General features: G+C 38.6%; 1 protein-coding gene across 4 annotated transcripts in view; it reads right to left on the reverse strand.

Moving 5' to 3' along the window:
• Positions 1-19,830, reverse strand: part of GOLIM4 (golgi integral membrane protein 4) — an 85,003-nt gene extending 65,173 nt beyond the window's left edge. For all 4 annotated transcript variants that reach the window (XM_050779962.1, XM_050779961.1, XM_050779960.1 and 1 more), the window contains exon 1: positions 19,581-19,830. In XM_050779962.1, the coding sequence (XP_050635919.1) occupies positions 19,581-19,767 (187 nt within the window). In that variant the 5' untranslated portion in view covers positions 19,768-19,830. The remainder of the gene's footprint in view (positions 1-19,580) is intronic.
• Positions 19,831-20,892: the final 1,062 nt, after the last annotated feature.

Here is a 20,892-nt window from a genome sequence, read left to right on the forward strand (position 1 = left end):
CATGGGGAAAGGATTCCCTATTTAATAAATGGTGCTGGGAAAATTGGCTAGCCATAAGTAGAAAGCTGAAACTGGATCCTTTCCTTACTCCTTATACGAAAATTAATTCAAGATGGATTAGAGACTTAAATGTTAGACCTAATACCATAAAAACCCTAGAGGAAAACCTAGGTAGTACCATTCAGGACATAGGCATGGGCAAAGACTTCACGTCTAAAACACCAAAAGCACAGCAGCAAAAGCCAAAATTGACAAATGGGATCTCATTAAACTAAAGAGCTTCTGCACAGCAAAAGAAACTACCATCAGAGTGAACAGGCAACCTACAGAATGGGAGAAAATTTTTGCAATCTACTCATCTGACAAAGGGCTAATATCCAGAACCTACAAAGAACTCAAACAAATTTACAAGAAAAAAACAAACAACCCCATCAAAAAGTGGGCAAAGGATATGAACAGACATTTCTCCAAAGAAGACATTCATACAGCCAACAGATACATGAAAAGATGCTCATCATCACTGGCCATCAGAGAAATGCAAATCAAAACCACAATGAGATACCATCTCACACCAGTTAGAATGGCGATCATGAAAAAGTCAGGAAACAACAGGTGCTGGAGAGGATGTGGAGAAATAGGAACACTTTTACACTGTTGGTGGGATTGTAAACTAGTTCAACCATTATGGAAAACAGTATGGCGATTCCTCAAGGATCTAGAACTAGATGTACCATATGACCCAGCCATCCCATTACTGGGTATATACCCAAAGGATTATAAATTATGCTGCTATAAAGACACATGCACACGTATGTTTATTGCAGCACTATTCACCATAGCAAAGACTTGGAATCAACCCAGATGTCCATCAGTGACAGATTGGATTAAGAAAATGTGGCACATATACACCATGGAATACTATGCAGCCATCAAAAAGGATGAGTTTGTGTCCTTTGTAGGGACATGGATGCAGCTGGAAACCATCATTCTTAGCAAACTATCACAAGAACAGAAAACCAAACACCGCATGTTCTCACTCATAGGTGGGAACTGAACAATGAGATCACTTGGACTCAGGAAGGGGAACATCACACACCGGGGCCTATCATGGGGAAGGGGGAGGGGGGAGGGATTGCACTGGGAGTTATACCTGATGTAAATGACGAGTTGATGGGTGCAGCACACCAACATGGCACAAGTATACATATGTAACAAACCTGCACGTTATGCACATGTACCCTACAACTTAAAGTATAATAATAATAAATAAATTTAAAAAAAAAAATAAATAAATAAATGTCAAAATACTTAAGTAAAAATGTTCTACTTATTCTATGTCACTAAAAGAACAGTCATAAAAATTCAGTATGAAAGCTTTTAACAGATTATTTACATTCTATTACTTGATGGCAGCACTTGAATAACCAAATTTATATTATCCCAGAAAGCTATGGACACTAGGTGCTTCAGGAAGTTTGCTGAATTAAAGGACATATTTACTTATTGCCTTTTGTTTAGAATTTATGCTAAGTGCTTATTCATTAACTCATAGCCTCTGCCTAAAAGTACACAAATGTGACTAAAATTATGTTGATGTTAGTATTTTAAAAGTCTATAATCCTTATAAAATGATTCTTCAAATAAGGAAGTTTTCTTCTTTTATTTCACACTGTACCTATCTTGAAGTTGGCTGTGGTAGATGATGCCAAATTCTTCATCCCTCACTACTGTAATGATACATCCACATTCTGCCAAGCATTCTGCAGTGCTTACCACTTATAGGGGCATAGAATTCTTCACCATCCCATTAATGTTTGGCCAATGGAATGTGGACAGAAATAATGGTGTGCCTATTCCCAAGTGTTAACAGTTGCCCTTTTGTGTTCCTATGACCCGCCATCTGAAGAGCATCTTCAGGTAATGCAATCCTTTCAGCCCAGGTTGTAAAATGGAAGCATGTGGAGCTGACCTGAAACTGACCAAAGACCTGGTATCCAGGCCCAGACAAATCAGACCCAGCCAAGCCCTGCCCACCATCACCAAACCACAGCCAAACTGTAGGCCTGTGAACATGATTATATTCATTATTGCAAGTTTGTTACAGGCCACTAAGATTCTGAAATTGTCATACAACAAAAATGAATACATTGACTCCATACCTTTATATGGCTACTCATGTAACATGAGTTGCATCAAACTAAACCTTTTAAATTTCTCTCTCCTCAACTAATAATAATTTTCTTTGGTTATACTGTATTTCAGAAAACAGAATGAGAATTTTTTAAATAAAGATTTAAGTTGTCACAGAAAGAAATTCATTCTATTGCTAAGGCCTAATTTCCAAAAATAAACTATAATATACAGAACAAGCTATACTTAAACCCAACTTATAACTTGGTATCCTTAAATGTTTCTACAATGTACAGTCTTTCAAATGAATTGAAAGTAACACACCTCCCTAAAATGTTTGATATACTCTAGATACATTTATTTATTTATTTATTTATTTATTTATTTATTAGCAGTTTACCTCCAAGCTTCACAAGTATAACTAGTATTGGGAGGTGAAGCCAGTATGAATCTTGAATTTTAAAAATGTCACAAGGTATAACTTATCACTTTTGAATACCAATATTTTTAGGGTCTGTCTCAATTACTAGATAGGAATCCCCTGTTAATTATTTGCATATAATGAATAGATTTTTCCTTTTTATGTTATTAAGTAATTTAGAACACTGTTATTTTAATAAAAAATTAAACAGGACATATTTTTGTTTATACAAATATTTTGTTAGTTTTTTCTATCAATTTGTATGGTAGCAAACTTTAGCCTAATGCAAGTTAAATTATCACAAGTAATAAAAGTAAAATTAGATTTTTATACATCAAAGATCACCATTGCCTTTTTGCCATTTATATGTAATAAAGCAAAACTACTGAGAAAACAATGTATGTAATAAATTGCTGAATATGAGTCACTACAAGTAATTCTTATTTTCATCACTACTCACTTCAGCTAGCATATCAGAATTTAAAAATCATAAAATTTTAACTTAGAAGCACTTTTACAGCTAGTCTAACGACTCACTAGATATCTGTGTTAACTCTATAACATTCCTCTCAACTGCTCAGTTATATTCTGAATTTTTCCAGTGAGAGGTAGTATTTCTAAACCAGGGTTTTGTGAACTTGTTTCAGGAAATGGATCTAACAAAAGGCAATTGGTGGGTCTGCTGTTATTGTATTTTTATAAATAAATAATCATTTTTAAAATGACCCCTTTAGAATATAGAAAGAGAAAAAGCACGTGCCCAGTAAGCATAAATAATGGTTAACAAAGAACAGACAAGCCAGCTTATATGTCTAAGCAGTCCTCTGGGCATCTTATCCCCTGGCTTAACAATGTTACAAATGCTTGTGTTTTGAACATTTAAGTTTTAGTTGTTTTTACTTTCGGTCATATTTAAAAATTTGCACTAACAGATCAGGACTTATAGTTGGGTTGTATGAGGATATTAAATAACACTAGGAAAGGAGCAATATTAAATTTTGTAAATGCACTCAAAATAGTCGTTATGTTGCATTATCTTAAAATAGTCATCAAGCATATCAAAAAGCTGCTAGTACCTTAAAAAAAAAAAAAAGTTAAAAGAACTAGAGCATTCATAGTGGCAGCAACCAATATCCAAATGTCCATCAGCAGTAAATTGGGTAAGTTTTGATAGGCTTACACAATGGTAACAATATAATAATAGAAATGAGCAACCTACAACTACACGTAACAGTTTGGACGGATCTCACAATGTTAAGCAAAAGAAGCCAGACAAAAGAGTATATATTGTTCGATTTTATTTACACGAAGTACAAAAACAGGTGAAACTCATCCATGGTGCTTATTCTTTGAGGTTGGAAAACAATTTTTGAATGAGATGAGTGCAAGAGAGCTTCTGGAGTGCTGGTCTTGCCATGTGTTTTGATCTGATTGCTGGTTATACAGTTGCATTTGTGAAGTCTCATCAAGTTGTTTGCTTACAATATGTGCACTTTTATGTAGATAAGTTACAATTCAAAGTTGAATAAGTAAATTGTCAAAATAATTTTATCTAAATTGTTATATTTGGTTGGGCTATACACATGCCCAATACTTTGTTAAGGGTTTTAATCTTTTTATCTTATTTAGATAATTAAAAATATAAAATTTAAAAAAGGGAAAGCTTTCTTAGGTATAAAATATAATAACTCAATATATTAAATGTAATAGCAATTTCTGTCTCGTTTTAAAGCTACAATAAAATGTATCATTGATTTTACACTATATTTTAATATATACCTGTTCCAAAATCAAACACAATGCCATTTTGAACATGCTGAAATTGTTTTCTTAAATAAGTAGTTCAGAGAAAATTGTCAGTCACTTAAAGTAAAAAAAAGTCTTTGTCATGAATATTAAATTTAAAATTAATCTCTAAAATTATCTTTGTATCATTGTTGCTAATACATGATGCTAAATTTTCCTTTACATAAAATCGCTTTTCTATCATGTACTATGTAAAAATGAGGAAAAACAAATTTCTATAGAAGCATATAATAACAAAAAGTTTCAAGAATTAGAACAGTTGGGTAACATTTTAATAATGGAGAAAAAAATATGATTAGACCTGTGGAGATCTGCTGACAAATTCCAGACCTGCCATTAACAAGCTAGGGGACTTCTGTCAGGTCACTGCTGTCCAACAGAAATATACTCTGAAATGTCTGTAACTCTGAAATACCCGGTAGCCCCATTTTGAGAAGTAGAAAGTAAATGTGTTCTGTAACATACCAGTCATATCTTGTAAGACACAACACAATTAAAATGAAAGTTGTGTTTAACAGAAAAACATTTCATATTCCATAGGTTTAAAATTGATATTTAAATTAATGAAAATTAACTAAAATTTAAGATTCATCTCCTCAGTCACGCTAGGAGTCACATTTCTACCCATGACCCTAGTGGCCACCGTATTAGATAGCACAGTTGTCAAGTCATTCCACCTCTTTGAGGCTTACTCTCTTCATTGATAAACTAAAAATGTTAGTCAAGATAAAGAATTTCAAACTTAGGTGCTTATATAGGCCAGAGCAGTAATATAAATGACCAAAGCAATGGCAGTGGGAATTTTGGCCAACTGAAGCCCACATGCCCCATTCCAAATAGTTAGCAAGTCATTCACCTGACACAGAAATGCAGCTCCAGTGCTACAATAGGACTTTTCCCACAGTGTTGGAAATCTAGATGTTTATATAAAATATTTTTCTTTTTCCATATAAACTACTGTGAAATTTTTCAAAGCACTGTGTGGGCCAAACCAAAACATACCCATATGCTGGTATTTGCAACCTGGGCTCTAAGAACTTTCTTTCCTGCTTTAACCAATCTCTGATTTATTTATAGGAGTGATTTGACTTTGACACCTGGAATCTAAAACACACAGCTGGAGACTCGGTTGAGTGGTGAGCATCAAACCACCCCACTGTGAAGTCAGGACAAGCTAAAGATGCTACCAGGTAGCAGCCGGTGGTGAATGTTAGCAGGATTCCAGTATGAGATGAAGTCCTATTTACATTCCTGAATGCAGAAGACTGAAAAGAAATCATACTAAGGGAAGGGACAGTCCAATCCCCTAATTCTAGATCAAGGACAATGTGCCAGAGATATTAACAGAAAGAAAGGGTAATGAAGCTGAACTCTCCCCAGTGACTATCACCCTTGTTACCCTGGGACCCAATCCTTATGGAGCCTGCCTGGATCCTCCAGGGCATGTGAGACTGACAGTGGAAAGCTGCAGAGGTGAAGCAGAAATTAGTAGCTTGAGCAGCCATCAGCATCTTCTATGGACATAGTAGGCAGGGTTGGGAAGGGTGTAACGGGTAGCAGATGGACTGGAATATTCTTAGCTATCTGGTAGAATCTAAAAAATGGTAGAGTGCCCTCAGAGGTGGCAAAGTCAGAAACTCAGTTTTGTAACTCCTGTTAAACCTATGTTTAGCTCCAGGGTGAGGAAGCCTTGGAAACTGAGGATTGTGTGAGTAAGAGCCCGGAATTAGGATCCAAGTAAATTACGCATTAATCCCACATATGTGACTGTCTTGCTGTACGACTTCTGTTTCCTTCAATTTAAAATGGCAATAATACAGTATATTGCTTTACTCTGTAACACAGGGTTGTTTTCAGGATCAAATAATATCATGAATACAAGGCAATTAGAAAGTACACATTTCTCATGTAATTGCTCGACCTTTTCATTATTTACTAAGAAATTACTAATGGATTCTAGGAATGCAATTTATTAAAAGCCATTTAAGTCTCCAATCAGAATTATTCTTTAATTTGGGGATGGGAGGGTGAGGGGGTTAACGGTCAGGGCTTAAGGGGAACAGCAGCAAATACACTGACTACTCCATTACAAACTCTGCCACTTACGGTCATGTCTAGAGGGGGTTCATGGAGTGGGACTAAGGAAGGTCAAATTCCAAGATGGACTTGAAAAGACCTCAGGAGGAATTTGCCCTAAAGCAGTGGTTCTTAACCTTTTTCAGGTCACTGATGCTTTGAGGAACTGATTAACACTATGGCTTCTGTCTTGAAAAAAGACACATATACAAAATTGACATATAGTTTCAGGATGTTCATGAACCACCCCCCCCCCGCCCCCAAGGATCCCACATTGAAAATGCCACCCTTAGGGAAGACAGGATCACAGGAAAAATATTCAGTGCGGTCTTAGGCAATAAGCTGGTGCTGGATAGGAGGCAGTTCTGAGAAGAACTAGAAGCCAACAGTAAAGACAAAGCTGACTTTCTTTGAAGTTCAGCCCCTACTCAAAATATTGTTACTGTGAGACTCTCAGATGAAGACGTCTTAGAGTCTCTTTACAAAGGGCCACATATGTACTCTCAAATACTACCATTATAGGTAACTAGTAGCTTCTGCTTCCCTGGACAGTTTCAACACAAGGGAGTATACTCTAGGCTCAGTCCACATGGACCCTACTCGAACTCAGAGCAAAAGATATGAGAGAAAGAACAATATGTCTCTCTAAGAACAACATGGCACATTATCAATACATTACAGTACACACAGGGAGTTTTCCTCATTTTGGTTTTGGCAAAGAGAATAGAGAAGAGAATACATGTTAGGGAGAGGGTGACGGTGTCAATATGAATACCACCAAGAGCAGGAGTTCGCAGCAACTTAGAATGCCAGTGAATATCATGGCAGAAACCTGGCACCCATACACATAGCAATGGGGTAGGAAGAGAAACACTGGTTCTACAGAAATTCAACAACAACTTCTCACTGACAAGAGCAGAACAATCCTTAATTCTTGAATGAAATACAGCCTCAAACACATTTTGACAAAATATAATCTACCCACTTCCCAATCCAATCTCTCATAGAAATATGTTTTGGAAAGTACAATGGAAGTCAAATAAAAAGAATATTTTTCTCATGTATTCGTAATAACTAAACTATGTTTAGGTGAATGAAGACATACTATAATGTGGAATTATAACTTCAGAACACATTTAATGACCTTTCACAACATGTTCTTATATTCTACTTTTGACTTTATTAATAGCACAAAAGAATACTCATATATTGTAATTTTTTAAATGACTTTCAAAGTAGGAGTGAATGAACAAACTGAAATTACCAGTTACAATTAATGCTTTCTTTAAATCAAAAATATCTTGCTAAGACCAGTAAAAGTATCAAAAAAAAAAAAATCTCCTGTCAAATAAAAGAAAACTTCACCAAGGACTGCAGTCTATAAAGTCAAAAGGAACACGCTGCAGTGCATTCCTATCTACTTGCCAAAGACACGGTCTGCATATTATCAATGGGTTTTGAAACTCCCCAAAGACATGATGTCTTCCACGTGGGTATTTTCCTTAATGAGCTACCAACTGGGTTTATACTTCAGAGAGTCACGTGGATTTTTAATGTTCCCAGGTCAGATGGTTTAAACACCAGGTAATTTCCTTGTGAAGCTATAATTTTAAATGCCACTTCTTGCTAATATATTTCCAATTTAATGGTAAGTCACATTTTAGAATGTAGTAAAACACTTTTACAAAAGTATTGAGTCAGATAATCCAAGAAAATGATTTAGAACAGTGGTTGGTACCCAGCAAGTGCTCAATGAATGTTAGCTTATAACAACTTTGGGAATAATGATGTTCCCAACAATGACAATAATAATATTCAGATAACTATACTTACCTTATGGTAGGCCGCTACTAAGGCATCCCAAGGATCTCCACTATCTGTAATTCACAACCTCACTAAGGCCTTCCCTTGTGCTGAATTTGGCATGTGCTGAATGTAGAGATTCAAATCTAATGAAGATAATATGGTAGAAGTGATGGGATACCACTTCCAAGATTAGGTTATTAAAACACCTTCACTTTTATCTTCAGTGCTTACACTGTTTCTCAATCTCTTGGATTTCTTGCTGACATGGTTTGGCTCTGAGTTGTAATTTCCAGTGTTGGGAGAGGGGCCTGGTGGGAGGTGACTGGATCATCGGGGTGGATTTTCCCCTTGCTGTTCTCATGATAGTGAGTGAGTTCTCACAAGAACTGATGGTTTAAAGGTGTATGGCACCTCCCCCTTCACCCTCTCTCTCCTGCTCCATCAGAGTAAGACATGCTTGCTTCCCCTTTGCCCTCCGCCATTATTGTAGGTTTCCTGAAGCCTCCCAGCCATGCTTCCTATACAGCCTGTGGAATTGTGAGCCAATTAAGCTTCTTTTCTTTATAAACTACCCAGTCTCAGGTAGTTCTTTCTAGCAATGTGAGAACACACTAATACACTTGCCCTGGGGGTAACCAGTTATGATATTGTGACATATTCCTGCGGTAGGCCCCAGATGAGTGTGATTGGAAATGGATTTTCTAAGGCCTATCAACAACCACCTGAGTGAATTTTGAAGCAGATCCTTCAATCTCAATCAAGTTTTAAAATGACTAAACACTGATCAGCAGCTTGACAGCAACCTTGTGAGTGACCATGGCAGAGTCGCCCCGTTGAGCCGATTCCTTTCCCACAGAAGTTGTGAGATAATGTTCATTGTTCTAAGACAGTTAAGTTTTGAGATAATTTGCTATGCAACATGATAACTAATACAGATTTTGAAGTGGGGTTCTGTCATAAAAATCTAAAGGCGCAAGTGGCTTTGGAACTGTGTAGTGAACCTTAAGAAAAGTATTAGTGAGAATGTGCCTCGAACACACCATACACAGAATTCTGGAATTCAAGAAGGTTGATGGAAGGGCTTAAATGAAAGTGAGAAAATGTTTGTGGAAACTAAAAATTACGTAGTGGCTAAGGTTTAGCAATACCCGCACTTAGATGTAGCTACATGACCAGCAGTCACTTACAGTTATATGGGAATTAAAAAAATAAAATGTGCCAGATGAACTGAGTTATCCAGTTAAGGCCATTTACCAGCAAAGTGCTGAAGGCGTCACCTGGTTTCTTCTTACTGTCTTCATAGGAAACTATGACAAGAAAGAGATACATTGAGGGAAGGACCGCTAAACAAAAAGGAGGCAGGACTTGATTAGTTACAAAAATTCTTAGCTTCTCTAGACAGCAAATAATGCTGAAATTAAGAAACAGCTTTTAAGAAAAGATCAATTCCAAGACACAACCAGAAAACAATGGTCTAAAGACAAAAGCTGAGGATGTCTTATAAAATCGGTTTGTTAAAATCTTGGAAAGATCAAAAGTGGTATCTCAGAGTACTATTTAATCAGATCACAGGACCTCCTAAGGGTTCCTCAGATCCTCATAATGAGCCTTTGGGAAATTTAAGGGCATGCATTGTCTCTCCCTGATCTTGACACAAGCCCAAAGTAGAGAAGACTTATCTCCAGGAGATATATGAATGCGGCTTTTGTCTAATGAAGAAAATTCAAAGAAGTTTCACAGGAGACCCACAAACTTTTTGAGAAGATTATATCAGCAGGATCACTGCCTATTTGGGCCAAAAGGGTTAGAAGCCCTACTAAATTTAAAAAGGCCACGGGTCCTTAAAATTCTACTGGTAGGAAGCAGGCTGGAAAAACCACTCAGCTGCAAACATATGCTACCTTTCACGAAAAAGGAAAGATGACTCAGAGTGGAACCAAGAACCAAACGGTACAGTCAAGAACCATGGAGAACTATTCCCAGGCTTTGAGACCTACTACAGGAGCACTTGCCTCAACAGATTTCAAAATTCCTATGGACAGGTGACTCCTATTTTTCTCACATTTCTGCCTTTTATTAACAGAAATATCTAGGTATTTTATGCCTGTCCTACCACTGTATGTTGGCTGTGTTGAGGGCAGGTAATTTGACTCTGGTTTCACAGATCTACAGATAAAGAGGAAGCATACGTGAAGAATTATAGTTAAAGATTGTATGGATACCTAAGGGGCCTCACCCCCACCTGGATCAAATTTGGATGGCATCTACATTTTGAGCTGATGACCATCTATACAGTAAAAAAAATTATTTTTCATATTTTAATAAAAGTGATGTTTGACATCAATACAATTTAACTTGTTTTATAGCATCCAAACCTCTAAATAAAATATAAAATACTTTAAAACATTTTCTGTTAAAAGATTGAGCTATTGATGCAGAAGGGCAAGGATCATAGATTTATAATATTAATATTATTTATTAATAATAAATCTCACTAACATAAAACTTGATAAACTTCTCTAAACCAAATTAATCAATTATCAACTGCCAAATTTTAATCTATGTTTATAATATTTATTTTAGAGCACAATAGCTATTATCAAGAGAACACATAAGCAACGTCAAAGCTGTCCTAAATATCTTCATTTGCAGATTTTGTTTTCTGTTTATAACAAAGATTCCAATTAAAGGAGCCATTTTAAATGAGATGTGAACTGGAAAATGAAATGTTTGACTCTCCTAAAATGATAATTTTTTTAAATTCATGCACTCTCAAAGAAAAGTAAAAATATCATTTCAATGTTCTATAATGCCTATCCTTCAGAATGACAGCACATCTTAATTTTCTATTCACTATCATATTGTGACATTTTATATATGAAAAATAGTTAAAGCAGTATTTTTTAAAATGTCATATGGCTATAGAGAGCAATTTATTTCATGCCCATATCCCTCCAGGCTATGAGCCTACACAGTAAAGCTTATCAGTGAAGGACAATGACTGACATGTCTTCTGCATATGCACTCACGGGCCAATAAAAACAAAGAACACAAATATACCATTCAGAAATACACAGCATTGTTTAAAAATAGCAATGCCCATTTCTTCTCACAGAGAAGAGGGTCCTAGTCTACAGAGATAGCACAGGGCAGTGAAGGGATATTATCTTGTACTGGGAGTCAGAATATGTGGGCTCTCAGTTTAGCTTAAGCCACCTGGTAAGTGACTTATCCACCTTAGAATTCAGTTAACTAACTATAAAATTCAGTGTCTGTATCCAATTTGATCAGTCAATGCATTCCTAAACTTCAGACATGCAGGCACCCTCAGGCAAGTTCTTACCACACTCATGCAAAACCTGTACAGTTTTTTTGATTTTACCAAATATTCATTTAAATAAGTTTATTTTTCCTTAAAATAAACTTTAAACAGGAAACTTTTACACCACTACTTTATAAATGAAAAATCTGATTTACATAGCATTAATGATTGGCAATAGATTTAATTTAAAATTAAATACAATAATACAACAAAACAATTATTAAATTCTAGCTAAGTCTTTGGCTGCCTAACGTCTATTCTCTTTGGAAAAACAGAGAAGCACGTCTCTTGGAGAGAGATTCTGGCATCAAACTGAGAATTTCTCTATTACTTGTTAAGAAAGCATTGAAAGGAAATAAGTTTTTCATTATGTGATTCACTGTTATTTCAGGTAACATCTACATGCCACATAAAATCAACTCCAGTATCAACAAAAATAATCTTTCTTACCAGCAGCAAATTTCTTGTACCCTGGAAATGCTGCATCAAATAGTACACCTGTTATTTTTTATTCTAAATTTTATCAGGAATCCCCATATGACCCACCTAACCTACTTTCTTAAAACCATTAATACTGTCATGAGGGACACTAAAATGATTTTGAGGGCAATGATGCACTATGGAAAAAGTTACATTAGAGTTCTAAGCTTAGTTTCATTAGGCTAGATCTTGACACTGGGAAGTTAATTAGCCTCTCTAAGCCTCAGATTGCTCATTCAGATTAAAGTGCTAGTGTCACAGTTAAATGACATAATGCACGTAATAAGCTTAGCATTGAATATTGAGAACCCTAGGTACTCAATAAATGTTATGGATTAAAAATAACTTAATTTCTTCAAGTAAATTTTCAAAATTCTACCAAAATAAATTCACTCCAAAGGACAGTCGCTAAAAAGAAAATATAGTTTATCATTTTTCTTTTATAATAAATCTATACGATACATAACTTTCACTTCAAAACAAAGCTATAAAACCCATAAACCATCTACTGGCAAAAGTAGCAAAACCACTTTGTCCTTAATGATAAAAGAAGAACCCCTGGCTGTCAAAATGAAAAACAACTCTTAGTTGCTATCATGTAAAGCATTTTCAGGGTTTTTTGGCCCCAAAAACGGCTCAAAAGGGTGCAAAAGACAGACTAAGAATATCTTAAATCAAAAAGTTTCAGCCAAGTAGGGTACACAGTGAAAGGAGCCACTTTTAGGCCAGCACTAATAACACTCTTACCTACTGGATGTAGTAAAGGCTGGGCAAAAAAAAAAAAAAGCCCAATGTTATTTCAGCAACAGTAGTTCTGGTCACCTTATAAATGGTAGTAGTAATATTCTCTAGGACTCACACTAGTCACTTTAGGTACACTATTTCTAATCCATACAAGTTTCCAAGTTAGACATTGTTATCCCAAATTCAAATACAAAGAGGGTGAAGTTCAGAGAGGTTACTTGCCCGCTCAAGGTCACCCTGCTGGTAAACGCCTGACTTGCACTGAAACCACATCTAATGCCCCAATCAGCTCTCCCATCACGATTTCCTGCTGCTTTTCTTTTAGGGCATAAAGGTGTGAACAAAACTCTTCCTCAGTACTTTGAAAAGTCACCAGGTGATATGTGTCCCTTTTTCTCTCCCTGCCCTCTTCTGGTTTCTCTCCAATCCTTTGCTCTTTGATTCACACCATATTTAGTCAGTATTCATTTCCCCAACTCCAATTCACTTATTCTTTCAGCCACCGTAATGTGGTCTTGTACCCCAGTCCTTTTGGAAACTGTCCTTCCTAAGATAAGAAAGAATAAAAATAAATCAAGGCAAGGCTTCCAATCTACTTGGAACTTAAACTAAAGCCTCCGAGATAACAAGCAATTATCTTACACAGCAACCAATTATTTACCTGGACACCAGTACTCTCATTAGAGTTGGCATGTTACGTATTACAGGGATGACTAAGGTGGGCACAATGTGTGAAATCGATTATAGATTCTGTGCAAATCATATATATTCAAAAGAATGCTTCACTGAATCAAAGTTTCAAAAGGTATTTGGAAGCTTTCATCTTTTTTATTCAGGGAATGAATTTACATACAAATAAAAACTACTGAACTTTAGAGTATTTTTGTTCCATATTCTACAGAATCAAGCAAAAATGATAGTCTCTTCATTTAACTCTAAGTTGCACTTCAGTGAAGATGTCCATTTAATAGACAATGTCTAGTTCATAAGTTCTAACGTTGCACTTGAAAATTAGTACACCTACCACACACTGCCCACACTTGTGGTCTAAATTGCTGAGGTCTATTAGACCACTAATAGACCACTATTAGGTCTATTAGAACCACTCTGTTGTATATATGCTTCCTCAATCATCCAAAATGCAAGCTACACCCTTCTAAGCATTGCACATCAGCTAACACTATTGATCCTCATGATAACCTTTTGTAAGTACTATTATCCTGATTATTACGTATGAAGAGACTGAGTCACCGAAAGGTTAAATAACTTGCCCATGAACACACAACTAGTAAAATAAGACAGCAGGAAATCAAATTCAAGTGCTCTGACGCCTCAGCCTGCATCCACTACATCTCACTGCCCACAATATCACCATATATATGCACATTAATAGGCCAAGAATAAGTACTACATAGGTATAAACTATTTATTGAGCACCTACTATACGCCAGGCACCAGATGCTGGAGATGAAGGAATAAAAAAAAAGCCTGGTTCTGTACTGAAGGAGATGTTTCTCTCTCTCTCTCTTTTTTTTTTTTTTTTTGAAAGAGTCTTGCTCTGCTGCTCAGGCTGGAGTGCAGTGGTGTGACTGGGCTCACTGCAACCTCTGTCTCCCAGGTTCAAGCAATTTTCATGCCTCAGCCTCCTGAGTAGCTGGGATTATAAGCATGTGCCACCACACCTGGCTAATTTTTGTATTTTTAGTAGAGATGAGGTTTAGCCATGTTGGCCAGGCTGGTCTCAAACTCCTGACCTCAAGTGATCCACCCACCTCAGCCTCCCAAAGTGCTGGGATTACAGGCAAGAGCCAGGGTGCCTGGCCAACATTTCCTTTTTAAAAGTAGATTTAGGGAAGGTTGAAAGCAAAGAAATAACCAATGACAAGATGTATTCATGCTTAGGCCAGTGGGCCATTCTAAGTGTTAGAGGAGCCCAACGCAAAAAACACTAACTTAAATAACAAATGTTTGCACACCAAAAGAAACGACAGAGTAAACAGACAGCCTACAAAATAGGAAAAAATATCTGCAAAGTATCCATCTGACAAAGGGCTAATATCGAGAATCTACAAGGAACACAAGCAGCTTGACAAGAAAAATAAAATTAAAAACTGGGCAGAGGACATGAAAAGACATTTTTAATAGGAAGCTAGACAAGAAGACAACAAACAGAAAAAAATGCTCAACATCACTAAGTATGAGAGAAACGCAAATTAAAATCACAATGAGATACCATCTTACACTAGTCAGAATGGCTTTTATTAAAAAGTCAAAAAACAACAAATGTTGGCAAAGATGCAAAGAAACGGGAATGCTTATACACTGTTGGTGGGAATGTAAATTAGTACAACCTTTCTGGAAAACAGTATCAGGATTTCTCAAAGAACTAAAAATAGAGCTACCATTCAGTCCAGCAATCCCAATACTAGGTATATACCCAAAGGGATATAAATAATTATACAAAAAAGATACCTGCACTTGTATGTTTATTGCAGCACTATTCACAATAGCAAAGATATGGCATCAACCTAAGCGTCCATCAACAGAGAACTGGTAAAGAAAATGTGGTATATATACACCATGGAATACTACTCAGCCGTAACAAGGAATAAGTCATATCTTTTGTAGCAACATGGATGGACCTGAAGGCCATTATCTTAAGGGAAATAACTCAGAAAAAGAAAAGTCGAAGACAGCATGTTTTCATTTACAAGTAGGAGCTATACAATGAGCATACATGGACATAGAGAGTGGAACTGGAGACTACAAAAGGTGGGAGGCTAGCAGGGGGGTGAGAGTTGGAAATTTTCCTGTGGGGTAAACATGTTCATTCTTTGGGTGCACTGAAAGCCCAGACTTCACCACAACTCAATATATGCATGTAAGAAATCCACACTTGTAACTCTGCACTTCTACGGGTCCACATTTGTGACCTTTTTTTAAATTTTAAATAGTTGTAACATATTCATCTGGAATAGGAACATATAAACCTTACAAAAACTTTTTCTTCATGGTTTCTCCTTATCCCTGTAAGTCCAAAAGCATTGCAATACTGTGTTTTAGGAATGTCGGGCTCTTTGCCTCTATGCTAAAAGCCTTTTGTAAAAATTTAAATAGTTATATCTCTCTCCCAGATCTTACAGCACATAATTATTACCTTAGCAGTCACACCCTCTCCTAATCTGATAAGATCCAGAACACAGTTAATCAGTAACCCTAGTCCAAGTTTAAATTGTCAAGGAAGGTCCTTTCTTCTGAGTAAGGTACACTGGATGTCTGCATATTCCTGGATGTTCATTTAAGGTACAATAAAAGAAGGTGGTTAGCTACATAAACAAATTCGGCCAATTTCAAAATTTTTACTCATGACAAACCTGGCAAGAGAAGAAGGGATAAAACAGCTTACCTCAAAAGGGATTCTGATAACAGTTAACTTTTAATGAGCAGTACCTACTATATGCCAAGTACATTCTAAGAGCTCTACAGTCTATCACCTTCATTAATCCTCACAATACCTCTATAAAATAGGTTATTCTAATCTCCATTTTATAAATAAGAAAAACGTGGAGGTTCACACAAAAGGTTTTAGAAGTAGAATTTGAATTACAGTCTAGAAGCCAATCTGCTTTAAATCACATGCTCAGATAAAAAAATTCAAGTGTCTCTGGGGTCAAACAAGTAAAGTAAATGCACGGAGTGGCTCAGTTTTAAGATTATAGAGGTGTGGCTCTCAACCTTGGCTGCACACAGGAATCACCAGGGGAGCTTTAAAGACTATTGAAGCCTGGGTTCCACCCCCCATAGACTGTTATTTAATTGGTCTGGGAGCCACCAGGTGATACTAATGGGCAGTCTAGACTGAGAAACACTGCTTATAGATACAGACAGTGGAGCATGGCTCACTTGAAAGCAGTTTAAAAAAATTAAAGGTTATATAAACACTGTGCTGTCCAAAGATTGTTATTACCTTTGCCACCAGTATGTGACCTCTGCCCTACTCCTCAGTATAATTAAGGTACCCGTATGGGAGATAAATAGATGGCTGATTGCTAAGAGGGAGAGATAAACAGGCAAATATAGATATTTTTATAGTGGAAGGGGTTTGCCTAGTGTTTGACCTTTCTGCATGCCATCCCCGCCATCTTCTATTTATGGGGCTCTTCTATAATAAAACTTGTAACTTGGGGTTACAAGTAACACACTTTCAAAGGAATCTATGAAGTATAATGTATTCTTAAATTGAAGGTGACCTAAATATGCTCACTTAACAAATGCACACCACCAGGTTATAGGACCAAACTACTGAAATTTTGAGTCATTTCTAAAAAGACCACTCTTCGTAAAGTAATTAATTCTGATCTGAATCCAAGGCAGGTCATGCAATCCCACCTAACTAAACAAGTATTAAGACTGGAGGGCCTGATGTCCTAAAAGCCCATCTATGCAGGTGGCACATGGTGCTGTTGAGTAAAATGTCATTTGTCTTGGAAAAGGGAAGCAAAAGTTGCATACCATCAGGAAATGTTCATTGAATGGCCTACACATGCGAAATCCAAAATAAATGCTACAGAAGTCAAAAGTGAATCCACAAAAAACAAAAACAAACAAAAAAACTGTAGCCTGCTTGTGAAAAAATTCTTAATGCATAATCATACTGCAAGTTTTGCAGCACCATAATTAAAGAGGAAATGACAAAAAAATAAATTAAGAAATGAACTTTGAAGCCATTTATTCAAATTAGGTAGAACATTTCCATCTGCTGCAAAACAAAAGTTGTACATTTTAATGATCCTGTATTATCATTTACCACCTCTTTTCCCCACTACCACCACCACCACCAAAAAAAGAAAGGGCAAATTAGAACAGAAATTTCTAAAATTTCAAAATGAAATACTGCAAATAAAGGCCAGTATTCAGAAATCAGGGCCTTAGTCAACAATGTCCATCATAGGCCGTTGAGGCAAAGGAGCTACTTGAACAAAATATTTTCTTGTTGTTTTATTTGGCTTTCAAAAAGCAAAGACACAGAAGCAAAGTCTCAGAAAGACAAAAGTGCCTGGGATGAACTTACTCACCACAGTTTCAAATAATTTTTGTTTGTTGTTTGAATAAACACGCATTGATTCCCCTAATGAGTGTCAGGCACAGTGTGGTGCTGGGTAGGTAATGGTGAAAATGACAGCCTTTGCCCTCTTGGGACTCCTAAGAGACCAAGGCACACACAACCTCATATAATCCACCATACATGGCCCTTCCAGCCATGTTTACGAAAATCCAGTACTGTTGTACTATTAGACAGCAAATTTTTCCCTTGGTCTAACATCATGGAACTTCACAGGGAAGCTACTGATATCTTCTAAATAAATAAGTAAACAAATATCCATATTCTCATACCAACAATAACTCATGGGTAAATTTCAATGAGTTTAAAGAAATGTTTTTGAACCTAAGAGTGTATCAAAACGGGTTTTACTTTTGAACCAAGCCCAGCCATGTATTTTCATTGCCTGTGGCTATGCAGCCTCAGTAAGCTAAAAATACTTTTCTTTCTTCTAAGCTGGGAAGAGCAAGTAAGTTCAAGCAATCAGATGCGTATCATTTTCTCTCATCTTAAATTTTTTACTAGAAAACACTTAGAATAACTGAAGCAAGGAAGAAGCATCTGTTTTATATCTGCACACACATACACAGAAACATTCCTCTAGCTTGCATCTATCTACCTAGCAATATTAAATAAGCTATATTTGCATCATCAGCAAAGGCTGCCAACATTTCACTACTTACAGCTATTCATTATTTTCTGGTTGGGGAGAAAGTTGCATAAGTATTGAAAACTAACCACAAGTAAAAGCTTGCAAAAAAAAAAAAATATGTATAGGATACATCCTTAACAAGACGACATGGTGCCCACTTTGAGGTAATGTTTCTGAATTTACATTAAAAATAAATTATGTTTGTGAAAATTACATTAAATCAGATTCTAAAATAGAAGGACACAAACTTTAAGTTCTTCTACAGGTCTTGCTCAAGTTGGGTTTGCTGTGCATGGCAAAGTGAAAACCTGTTTCTCCTCTGACTTCCCGAGCTAACTGTAAAATACATACATGCAGCTCTGTGATAAAGTAAAAGCTACTGAGGAAGACAAGCAAATCTTTTTTGAAAGAAACTACTGCAGGATGGTGAATGGTATATAGTGTGGACTTTTCCCACACATCCAGCATCTCTGAAAACATCCTATTAAATTAAAAGAATAATAAATAAGAAACTAGCGGGTCCAGATCTAGGTTCCATTCGACTGGGCCATGACTTTAATTAAGCTGCTGGATCATGACTTAATTTTCCCTTGAAAAACAAAACAGTGTGAGAAATCTCTGCCAAACTCTCCATGTTTTAAGCAACTGACAAAGTCAACAAGAAAGCAAATACCTAGAATCGACGGAACAACGCTCCTTAGAGCAGGGCTGGCAGAAGCGGCGGAGGGCTCCTAGTTTCGCTGGGCCTTTGACAAGCCCTCGGGTAAAGGACTCTCTGCACCGGCCCACCAAACGCCCAGCGGGACGATGGGCTGGTGCTACCAAGTTCAAACCTAACCGCTGGGAGGAAGAAGCGGGAGGGTGAGAATGTCATCTCCCCTGACACTCTGGGGCCGGCAGTCCTGAAAAGCTCTTCTCTGACGTCCGTGAAGGTCAGAGGTGGCAACCACAGTGCCAAGAGCTCCCCAAAGCCACTTTTCCTGCCCGGGTGGAGGCGCGGGGCAAAGTTGGCCACCGACTGCGCGCGTCCCGTTAGCCGTACCTTGTAACTGTGCGGAGAGGGACTCCTGGTGCTGCTGGTACTTTAGCGCCACCGCCTCGGCTTTCCGCAGCTGCGTCTGCAGCTCGTAGTAGAGCATCGCGCCGTAGAGAAAGCCGAACACCACGGTCAGCAGTAGCAGCGTCTGGAAAATCCGCTTCTGCTTTCGGGAGCACATCCCGTTTCCCATAGTCCCGCCTGGACCCAACGCCGCGGCCGCCCCCGCCGTCTCCTCCCCCTGGTCCGAGCGAGCGTCTCAGCAGCGGCCGCCGCAGGAGGTGGCCAGACGCAGCATGAGGAGGAGATGCCAGACACAAAAGCCGGCCCGTAGGAGAAGTGGCGCCCGCTCAGCCCCCGCGCGTCGCGGGGCGCGCAGCCATCGACGCCGCCCGGGCAGCTGCAGCCAAACTTCTGCGACGCTCGTTCTCCGCGAATGCCCGGGGCCGGGAGGGGGCCCTCCGCATACTTCAGAGCCGGCTGCCTTCGCGCCTGTCCCCAGATGCCTCCTGCCGTTTTTCCTCCTTCCCACTTTTTGGCCCCGCTGCCCCCGGGCAGCTCTTGGAGTCCCGCCCTGGCAGCTCCCCGCCCCCTCGCGGCGGCTTCCACTGCACGACTTTGTTGCCACCTAAGGGAGGGGGTGCGCGCCCAACAAAGGGACCATGACTCCGGGCCGCGCCCCGGCGCGGCCTGCCCAATGGGTGGAAGGGTGGGGGCCAGCTGCCTCGGCTGGTTTTGGGGACGGCAGAGCGGTGTCACTGACGGGTCGGCTGGAGCCTCTGCCGCGCCGCCACCTCCCGCCCAACTTACGTGTCACCCACGGCCCCGCTATTCTGGCCAACGGGATTCCGGGAGGAAGTCCCACTCGGGCTCCTTGCTCATTGGGCCCGTCCGAGCTGCCGCTCCCTCCCTTCGGGAAGGCAGTGCCGGGCTCGATTGGACGCCCGCTTTGTCCGTCCGACCCCAGGGCCGCGCCTTCCCTCCCAGTGCCGGGGCAGGAGAGGGGCTCTTTGGGCAGCGCTGCCGCCTGGCGCCGGGGTGCGCCCACGTGGAGTCGGAGAGGGTGGGAAGAGGCAGGCGGAAGGGCGGGGAGCTTTGGGTGGGCGGGGTACTTGTCCGGGCCTGAGTCTGGGTGAGGTTCGGTGAACACGTGTGTGTGTGTGTGTGTGTGTGTGTGTGTGTGTGTGTGTGTGTGTGTATTTGAGTATGTGTGTTTGTGATCCAGTTCTCGGAACGCACGTGGAGAGCGTAGTAAAATGTATGTATGAACGAAAGAATGGATGGCAGTAACTGTGTGCACTCTGCTGAATACAGTTTC

Source organism: Macaca thibetana, chromosome 2, assembly GCF_024542745.1.
Source record: "Macaca thibetana thibetana isolate TM-01 chromosome 2, ASM2454274v1, whole genome shotgun sequence".
In the NCBI taxonomy this organism is placed as follows: Eukaryota; Metazoa; Chordata; class Mammalia; order Primates; family Cercopithecidae; genus Macaca; species Macaca thibetana.